Genomic DNA, 10449 nt, shown 5'->3' on the forward strand with positions numbered 1-10449 from the left:
GCGCTTGGGCTAAATTGGGCCATCAGACGCACTTCCCACAGAGTATTAAAAAAAAAATGAGTCAGCAAATTTACTTAAGAATCCGGACTCTGTTTTCTCCTGAAAAAACAAAAGACCTGGCAACACAGAGGTAGGTGTCCCTCTGGAAGAGGCAACCCTTCTCCTGTCACTTTGGATCTGTCACTCACAGGATGTATTCCTTTCACTGCCCAGTTTTTTTTCGTTAGTTTCTTTGTTTTTGTTTTTGTTTTTGCTTGGCCTCTCTAGGAATCCAAGTTTTAAAACTTTTTCTGTACCATACAATCAGCAATTCCACTTTTGGATATCTACCCCAAATTGCTGAAAGCACACTCAAAACAGATATGTGTAAGCCAATGGACACAGTAACACTATTCAGAGAAGCTAAGAGGTAGAAACAACTCAAACGTCCATCGATAGATAAAGGGGTAAGCAAAATGTGATATATACATACATTAGGATATTATTCAGCCTCAAAAAGGAATGAAATTTAAACACATACTAAAACATGGATGAACCTTGAAGACATTATGGTAAATGAAATAAGCCAGACACAAAAGAACAAATATTGTAGGTTCCACTGATATGAAGTATCTATCAGAGTAATATTCATGGAAACAGAAAGTGGACTGACAGTTGCCAGGGCCCGGGGAAGGGGGTACTGGGGAGTTGTTGTTTAATGGGTATTGGGTTTCAGTTTGGGAAGATGAAAATATTTTGGAGATGGATGGTGGTAACGGTTGTGGAACAATGTGAATGTACTTAATGCCACTTAAAAATGATTCAAATGGAAAATTTTATGTTATGCATATTTTACTGCAATAAAAAAAAACTTATGGTTAAATCAGAGAACTCTGGAACCATAGCAAATGGAATTCTTTATTTTCTAGCAATTTTATAATACATTCTATAAGATAGGCCATGTATTCCTATAGGTGGTGGTGTTCTGAATTCTTTACCTATTAACCTAAATATGGAGGTTCTAATGTAAACTGTAGCATCATGCAGAGGAAACATACTAGAATATGTTTAAAAAAGGAAAATGGGATGCAAAAAAGACCCTAGAGTTAAAAAAAAATCTATCAGGGGGACCCAGTGATATGCTGGGGAAAAAAGAATGGGATTTGGTAACCTTGGGCAAAATACTTACCATCTCCAAACCTCAATTTGCTTATCTATAAAATGGGTATAATGTTCACTATTGACTACTACAAAAGATAATACATGTAGTTCCACGGGACATAGTAGAAGTCAATAAGTATTAATTTCTGTCTTTTCTATATGAGTAGTTTAAAAAGTAGTTATTAGACTCACCAGGAAAGGGAAGTTATCTCGATTCTTTGATAATCCTAACATTGTATGCAACTTATGCTACTCATCCAGCAAGCATTGCACAAATAGTCTTTGAATGGCATTTTATAGATCTTTAAGAAATTTCTAAAACTTTGACTAAAACTTATGCCTACAGATAGTTCTATTTACCTAATAACTTTTTCCTAGGTACTCTTGCATAGTTGAATTACTTTCATAAATTCCATCCTAGCTGTGCCACTTACCAGATAAGGTGCCTGGGCAAATGCTCTCAGTTTCCCTGTTTTCAAAGTAAGAGAATAACTATACAAGTTCCATTGAGTTGTTGAAGGTGAAAAAAATAGCTCTTGGAGAGTGCTTAGATTACTGTGTGACACACAGTAAATACTCAATGAGCATTAGCCATAAGCCATGCTATTATTATTACTACTGCCGCTATATTTAGTCCTTCTAAAATAATGTCTCCCAGGAACCTTCTTTGGTATTTAGTGAGTAGGTTGTGTCCTACTGGTCTGGCTCTGGAGTAATACTTTTTCCACATTACCCCCATGGCCCTTAGCTTCCAGCCACTTTTACAGAACATTAATTCATTCAGCTTTATATGGTGGCTATGTACATTTTTCTTTCTTAGATTGCTTACTCCTTGAGGGGAGGGATGTGACTCTGCCTTCTTCTGTCCTTCCTGGCACCTACCTCATTGCTCTGTATTCAGTAAGGCTCCAAACATACTTGCTGGATGATATAAAGTGAATGAAATAATGACTGCATGTGGGAGTTCACATTACCTACACGCACTGTTGGACAGCAATATAGAATGATGGCCCAGGCCAGTGACTAGAGGTCTTCACGTGATTCAACAGGGCCTCTTTCAAAGTAAGGGCCCAAGATAAGGAGAAGGAAAGTAGACAGCGAAAGAAATCTAAGCTGCCTTTTAATGAACATACTGCGATCCTTTAGTGGCAGGGCACCAGTTATGTTGGAGCATAGGATCATGTATCCACAATAAAAGAGTCTAGAGGAAAAGTTGCTCAGAATTAGTCTAGTTCATAGTGCTTTTTCAAAAGCAAGTAAGTTTGTCCAGTGTGGGGTACATGTGCACATGTGGTTCACGGGCCGCTGATTTTCTTGGAGGGAAGCTAACAACAACAACAACAACAACAACAACAACAACAACAACAACAGAGCCCAGTCAAGTTACCAGGAGATAAATTCCTGTTTTCTTTGCTGAGAGAAGTTTGCTCAACACTGTCATTTATTTCCCTTAATTTCTCAATTATCTACCAAGGGCAGTAACAGCACCATTGCCCTCCATACCTCTCATTTTGCCTTTCCAGTGGAGACTTCACTCTTTAGAGTCTCTGTGCGGTGGCTTCTTCCCACAGTGTCAACCTCTAACCTAGTGTTCTCAATCTTATTTAATTCCTGCTCCTTTTTGACAGACAACACTGTCATTCCGGCCAAGGACACTGTGACACCCTCTTCTTGGGGACCATTCCTATCCCCATCTCTGTACCCCTTCCAGTGCTTTTGCAGGTCCATATTGGTTAAGAAGGCTTCTGCCTGGTTTTACTTGCTAGAGTGTATATGATAGAATCAAGACTTTCTCTTCTTAAATGTAAAATATTAGAACATTGAATATGCTTTTTTGAAACCAGCCCATCACCCTTTTGCCCATCCTACTGAGAAACACTGCTTTCGCCATAAACTCAGCAGTGGTGAATGTGGGAAATTGCTTGTGAAAAAGCAGAAGGTGGGAAAATCCTACCAAATTAGCACTGAGTTACCCATGGGTGCTCCTCTTTTCAAACCCTGTATCCTGGGGGAAGCTTGGGCTTGTTTGAGAAGGAAAGGAGGGACTTTCTTTCTTGGTCAGCCCGTGCTCCTCATCCCTTTATTCAGTGTGTATTTAATGTCATTGAACCCCTAACTCACACTGGGCACCAGTGTGCCAGAGTCTGGAGTCCTCTGTTGAGTGCCAAGGACCCAGGGGTGGAGAGGGCACAAGCCTTGCTGTCCATGGAAGAGCTTGGGAGAGCCTTTGGAGGCCATCAGCCAAGCCCTCCCACTGCTGTATGCTTGCCTTAGTATATTTTCCTTCCGCCCCTTGAAGGAAAATTGAGGAATAACCATTCATATAAATCCAAGTGAAGTAAAATGAATGCATTTTTAGAATATCCCTCCATCTACATCTCAAACCTCCTACAAATAAGGTATCACATATGTCCACGGTCTCTTTCTCTCTCCGTCTATAGATGTAAATACAATCTCCTGAACCAGTCAGTAGAATGGTTGCACCATGTTATTAAATTTCCAGAATGTATTTGCTTTATGGTCTCCTTACTGACTATAAAGAACATGGGAAATCTGAATGGTGGGGCATTGGGATTGCCACGGGACCAGAAATGAACTAGAGGTATTATGTGAAACTAGGCAGTGGGAATGTAATTACTCCAATCCCACACTTTCTACATCATATACTTTGACACTTCTGGAATGACTAATAGCTTCTTTCTGTTTCCCTAAACCAAAAGCCTGGATTGGCATTCTGAACCTATTGGACTCTGACAGTATTACACATTTAACTCACTAGAGGATATTCTTTCTGGTTGGAAAGATATAGACAAACAGATATACAGCAATATTAAGAAAAATAGCACCATAAAAATAATGTTCTGAGAAATATTCCCAAACAAGGGTTTCTTTTAATTCAATCGTCTGCATATTTTATACTATTAATAACAAGACTTAGCATATATACAGCATTAATACCATATCAGGTACTGTGTTAAGCATTCTGTCTGTATATTTTATCTAATTCCATCACAGTAACTCTAGGAAGTATGAAGTAGGCATCAATAACTTCTTTAAGCCTTAGTCTCTTTCTGTGTAATTGGGCATCTGGAATTTGCCTAAGGTAAGGAGGAGGGAAGTTGAAATTTGAACTTGGGACCATCAGACTGCGGAGCCTGCAATCCCAAAACACTCTGCTGTGCTGCCTTCCTATTATTTCACTGAGCACATGAGTATATAAGAAATTGCTCAGAGTCTCAGCAATAGAGTTAAGGTTCCCTAAAAATCAAATAATTATTTTCTTACTTTTTGTGGGGTAAGAGTTACAAAAAGGTATGTGTGCCCATCTCTTTAAAATTAGTGGACAGAAATACAGAAGGTTTAGGTAAATTTGAGTTTCAGGTAAACAATAAATAATTTTTACTGTAAATACATCCCATGCAACATTTGAGACATAAACAAAAACATTTATTTGTTGCTATCTGAAACTCAAATTTAATTCGATGTCTTGTATTTTATCTGGCAACTCTGCCCCTAAGCATTTTGTTCTGAGACTTTCCACGCTCAAAGCAACAGGTGGAAATGCTTCCCAGGGGTTAATCCCAAGCCTGTGGAGACGCAATGCCTTCGCGTTGCAGGGTGTCTCTCTTGGCCTGGCTTCTCCCCAGGTCTGGGGAGCACAAAGCTGAGCAGAAGCCAGCTGTGCCCCACTCTTTCCTATAGAGGTTATTTTTTGAACCACAATGGGAGGTTGGTATGCTCTGGCCCTACACACACCCCCCCCTCCTTTTTTGGGGGGTGTGAGTGGGGCTCACTCCTGGAGACAGACCATCTCCATGCACGTTATTTTAGTAGTAATAATAACTATAGTTATACTAACAATTAGCAGAATTAGTTGCAATAATCCAGACTTTGGTGCTGTTAGAAATGATGTCAATCTGTATAAATGCTTTGGTTCTATAGTTGCTGTAACCATAGCTGTAGCACGTGTGTGTGTGTGTGTGTGTGTGTGTGTGCGCGCGTGTGCGTGCGCGGTGTTAGGTCAATTGCTCCTTCCTTTCCCATGAACTTAGGTGACTTCATTTTCCTCCTACTTAACATCTCCCACGCACTGGACATGCCCTTGTCGTCTTGGCTCAAGGGACTCTTAAATCACTTACTCTGGATTCATCCTCCTTTACCCAATTTCTACTTTCTGGTTATGCTTTCAACATAAAAGCTATTGCAAGGTACTCAAACAGCAGCTCTCTGCATAAACATATCACCAGTAGCACATCCCAATCATTTTAACTTTGGGGATGGGGCTTGATTTCCATCACAACTTTTTGCTTCTGGAACATAATGGCTCCTATCTATTTAAGGCATCTGCTCGGCAGTTTCCCAACAGATTCTTTAGTATCCCATCACCCTCAGCCGCTCAGTCCCTCTCCCCTGTTGGAGAGGACCTTCTGCTTGATTTGTGACAAAAAGATTGGCCCCGCGGTATTGTTCCCACTGTCCCAACATCTCAGAAGAGCAGGAAGCCGGGGACAGGGCACACACTTTAAGTAACCCTCCTGGGACACACAAGTGGCAGAAAGTCGCAGAAGCGCCACGGCAGCTCCAGGTGAGAATCCAAGCAGACCGGCTCCCAGTACACGGAGCACATGGCACTTTTGCTAGTTGGAACAGTGCCGGGTTCCAAAGCCTCAACTCACAACTCGCGACGCCCAAATCCCACTGACAAAGTAAAACTCCTCAACCGGGTGCAGGTGAAACTCTGAGGGATGGGGGAGGGGAGGAGGTGTGGGGGCGGGGGGGAGAGAGACGGACGGGAGCGTGGCACCCACAGCCCGCGGGGCTCAGGTGCCCCGGGCCGGGGTGACAAGGGCAGGGACACCGTACCTCGGCAGCGGGCGGCAGCCTTCCGGGAGCCACGCGGGGCTCGCTCGCCTCGGGCGGGTCCAGTCTGCCGACCGCTGAGCTCCCTTCAATGTCAAAAGGAAAAGCGCTGTCGTCCCCGGCCGCGGCGGCCGCGCAGGCAGCGCCCCAGAGGAGCCAGAGCCTCAGGACTGGGCGCCAGGCTGAGCTCACGGCCATCTCTCCGCTGCCATCCAGCAGGGCGCTGCGTGGGGCTCGGCGGCTGTGCGTCCTCGTCGGTGCCCCCGTGGGGCGGCGGTGCCTCGCGTGCATTACCTTCTCGGCGCCCGCCTTGTCCGGATGTGGGCAGTCAAGGCGGCCCGACGCGCAACTTAGTGAAAAAGGCACAGCGAGAGGGTGAGCGGGAGCCCTCCTTCCCCCCTTGTCTCTCCTCTTTCCTTCTTCCCCCTCGGTTGGCTCTCGCACTTTCTCTCCCGCTTTCTCTCTCCCCAGAGGCTCTGGCTGAGGGGCGTCCAGATGGAGGCAGCTTAAGGCTGAGCACCAAAAGGCGGACGGGGTTAGGGCGAGCCCCGCCGGCCACCTCCTGTCCCGGGCGGGTGGGGTCTGCGGGCTGCGCTGCCCTGCCTTCCTCCCCACATCCATTCTCACCACTCCCTTTTTACCTTCCACTTCCAGGCCCTCCCACTCCAAACGGCATTTCACACGGGGAGCTCGGGCCTTTCCCTGGCCTGCCCTCCCCGCGCGCTCTCAGTTTGGAGCCCCTCCAAGGGACCCCCATGAATATTCAGCCTTTGTGATCGCTTCCTCACATCTTTTATTTATTTAGCCAAGGTGCTCGGTGTCTTATCTGTATTTATGCAGATCTTTTATGTGACCCCCTAGTTTGCAGGCAAGTGAGGGGGGAAAGGGATTCCAGGGGTAGGGGCAGGAGCCAGAGAGGTGCGGCTTGTCAGACGGCAGAGGGGGAGGGCCCCCACTTTCTGGAGCAAGGTTTCTCATTTTCTAAAGATGGAAGGCTGCAGTCTTTGAGCTATCTTCATTGAGACTTGCTGGCCACCCATCCTCCTCCTGACAGTCCTCACCCAGAGGGCTTGGGAGAAGAATATCTTTTACTGCGGAGCTGGAAAATGACTTTATTACGCAAATGCATGAACTTTTATTTACAAAGAACATCTTGTTTTCATCCTCAAGAGGTGCTTTGTAAGGGGTCTGGAACAAGGCTTACAGTGTATGAGCCTGTCAAATATACTGCCCACAGCCCTGGCCTCTTCCTCTAGGCCTGTAATCTCATGCCTGCTGCATCCCTGTGAGTCATGTAACCTTTCTAGGACTTTGGGCGAAGTGGGCCAAAATTGTGCCAGGCGCCCTGCGGATGGGTCAGTGGTCACTGCAGCTGCTAGGTACCTTTGCTTACACTGGCTTCAGAAAGGAACTCTAAGCATTCCCACAAGACATGTCCATGGCTTTAAAAGGATTAGATGCAGCAACCATAAAACGACACCCAAGTAGGTCTCTAGATGCTTGAAATCATCCACAATCGTGGAGTGAAGCATTTTCATAAAACCTAATCCTTAGCTCTGTTTTATAGGACAAAAGCTATTTTATCTAAGCAAAAGCAAAACACCCATTTATTTTGCACCAACTATATGTAATATCTTACATACACCATACTGTGTAATCAGTAATTACATATTACGGCATTAGCAAGCCTCACAGCATTCCTGGAAAATAGGACTTTATTTCCTTTTACAGAAAAAAAAAAAAAAAAGGAAAGAAAAGAAAAGAAAAAGAGGAAAGAAAGGAAAAGGAGGTTCTGAGGGACTAAGACGTTTGCCCAATATCACGCAGCTGGTAGAAAGCTAAGCTAAGGTTTGCACTGGGGCATCACTGATTCCAAAATGATCTTTCACAGCTATACCACCCCGAAACTCATAAAATAGAGGATATACATTCAGAATAGGAGATATGGCATTCCCATTTTTTGGGTACTTCCTCTGTGCTGAAAAGTTTGCATAAATTATCTCCTTCAATTTCATCTTTACTGTAATCCCATGAGACAGGAATTGTTATATATATTTAGTAATGGGTGAGAGGTACAAGTGCTACTATCTGATGCTAAGGTCATTGATTTTGGACCATAAAGTGATAAGAGACAACAGGGGACAAAGCTGGTAGAAGCAAACAGTTCTCATATATCCCCAAGTGTTTGTAATGTTTTCATTTTAAGATACAAAAGTAGTATTGTCCCGAACCAGTAAGCTAAACTATAATCATCTTCCACATAAACTGGATAACTCGCTAAATTAAGTGAAAGAACTTAAAAATATGTTTGGTTGGTTCTTGGAAACTTATGTTGGGAGGCAAGATGGCTAGAGTCCAAGAGGAAAAGATGATGCTTAATTATCCCCTCCCAATCTCCCTTTAAAAAACCTTAAGGGATAATAAAATAATAACAGTAATAACATATGCATCATGTTCTGACTTCAAATACAGACCTCTTCAGTACACAAAAACTGTTCACCTTTGTTTGTTTTATGTCCTGTTCTTCACTGTCAATCAATCACACACTTTTATACGACATAGGCCATGTTCAGGTTCTATGAAAGGCCTGAATGGTGGGGGTAGGAGTGTATTTGTTCAAGACCCATGAATTTTTATTGTTGGTTGAATATGTGCTTCCCAATCTTCCTCCTCATCTTATTTTTTTGCAGATAATATTATTTTTGAGGCAAAACTGCATAATACACAAGATCCTGGGCTCTGTATGAAACAAAATAAAGTTCAAACCGTAGGTCTGTTTACAATTCTGGGAGCTCAGTACACACATAGTCTCTCTGAATGTCAGTTTCTTCACCCGTAAAATGGGATAATGGTGCTTCTTCTACTGAGTTATGAATGAATAGTAAATGAAATAATGCAAATAAAGCATTAACACAGCCTGGCATATAGTCAGTGTCCAATATATACTATTTAGCTCTACCATATTTAAAAATCTTAAAAAAAGAACAGAGTATTTTTTTTTTAATTTTTTTTTTCAACGTTTATTTATTTTTGGGACAGAGAGAGACAGAGCATGAACAGGGGAGGGGCAGAGAGAGAGGGAGACACAGAATCAGAAGCAGGCTCCAGGCTCTGAGCCATCAGCCCAGAGCCCGACGCGGGGCTCGAACTCACGGACCGCAAGATCATGACCTGGCTGAAGTCGGACGCTTAACCGACTGCGCCACCCAGGCGCCCCCAGAGTAACTATTTTTAAAGAGGAAAAATAACCACATTTATTTATCCTGTGGCTCGGGTAACCTCCCATTTGTTGAGAATAGCTGTTCGCATTTCTGGCTGTTCCGTGGGTCTTCCCCCATATTAACCGTGAACAAGACAGTCATGGATGACAGAGTAATAGGGCAGAGCAGGCAAGAAGGGAGCATGGTTGACTGTTTCACAGCAAGTTAGGAGCCAGTAGAACAAAGGGAATCATCTCCTCACCAAAGGGCCACCCTCAGACCATCAAAGGCCTAAGGGTGGGAGGATTTTACTCCTGCTACAAGGACAGACAGACAACTGGGGAACTTCTTCAGTGTGGCTGCTTTCTTATCATGACCTTCCCTCCTTGTCTCCTGAGACTGAGGCTGGGTATTTGCCAAATACTTTCATGTTCATTATCTCCCTTGGGACTCCCACCTGCCCGGTGATCAAAGGATTGCTGCTCTATAATCCCTGATGCACAGAAGGGAGCACAGAGGGAGGCGAAGAGGTTAAATGGGAAGGACACTGCACAGTTAATGCAGAACTAGGGCCCCACACCTTCCGACTTCCAGATCAATGCTTCCCCAACTAGACGTTAACTATTTTTAGTTCTGGCAGCAGCGGATCTGGAGGCCTGGAGGCTTTATCAAAAGAAGGTTCTGGAGTTCCCTTCTGAGTCCCCTGGTGGGTGCAATTATCAGCAGAGAAATATCAGGGCTGCCCACTCCCTTCAGCACTTGCTTGTTGGGCCTGTCCACAGCACCCAAGGATCTAGCGAGGGTGTTGTTAATGCATCCCATATGCCCTTCTGTAAATAGAAATTCACGTCAGATGCTATTTTGGATTTTTAGGCGCTAATCTTGGACATAATTACACAGGATTGTTGTGGGACTGTGTCCTAGTGACAACGATTTTACGACGAGGTTGGTCAGAGAAGCAGGCGCGAGCTATCACCTGCCATGAGGTCTCTGACAGTCAAGTGGCAGGAAGGAAAGGTGAAGAGTGGTGTCTCCTTTCTGCTGACACCCCTCTCCTCTGGGGCTGCACTTGCCCTCTGTGGACGACCTGGTGGCCTGGGGGAGTCCAGCCATGTGAAGGAGAGCAAGAGCAAGAGGGCTGGGTGAGGGTGGGGACTTCCAAAAGCCATTCTCCCTCCCATTCACTTTCTTAGACTTTTGTTCAGGATGTGGACAGCCTCTGTTATCTATGCTTCCTCTCTGGGCTATG

The 10449-nt window shown here is 44.3% G+C and overlaps 1 protein-coding gene across 1 annotated transcript in view; it reads right to left on the minus strand.

Annotated features, from left to right (window-relative positions):
- The window catches only part of LAMA4 (laminin subunit alpha 4), a 144312-nt gene extending 137551 nt beyond the window's left edge, over positions 1-6761 (minus strand). Inside the window, 2 exon segments of the mRNA XM_043592150.1 lie at positions 6004-6349; positions 6642-6761. Coding sequence (XP_043448085.1) covers positions 6004-6349; positions 6642-6757 — 462 coding nt within the window. The 5' untranslated portion in view covers positions 6758-6761.
- Positions 6762-10449: the final 3688 nt, after the last annotated feature.

The sequence above is a fragment of the Prionailurus bengalensis genome, chromosome B2, assembly GCF_016509475.1.
Source record: "Prionailurus bengalensis isolate Pbe53 chromosome B2, Fcat_Pben_1.1_paternal_pri, whole genome shotgun sequence".
NCBI classification, from domain to species: Eukaryota; Metazoa; Chordata; class Mammalia; order Carnivora; family Felidae; genus Prionailurus; species Prionailurus bengalensis.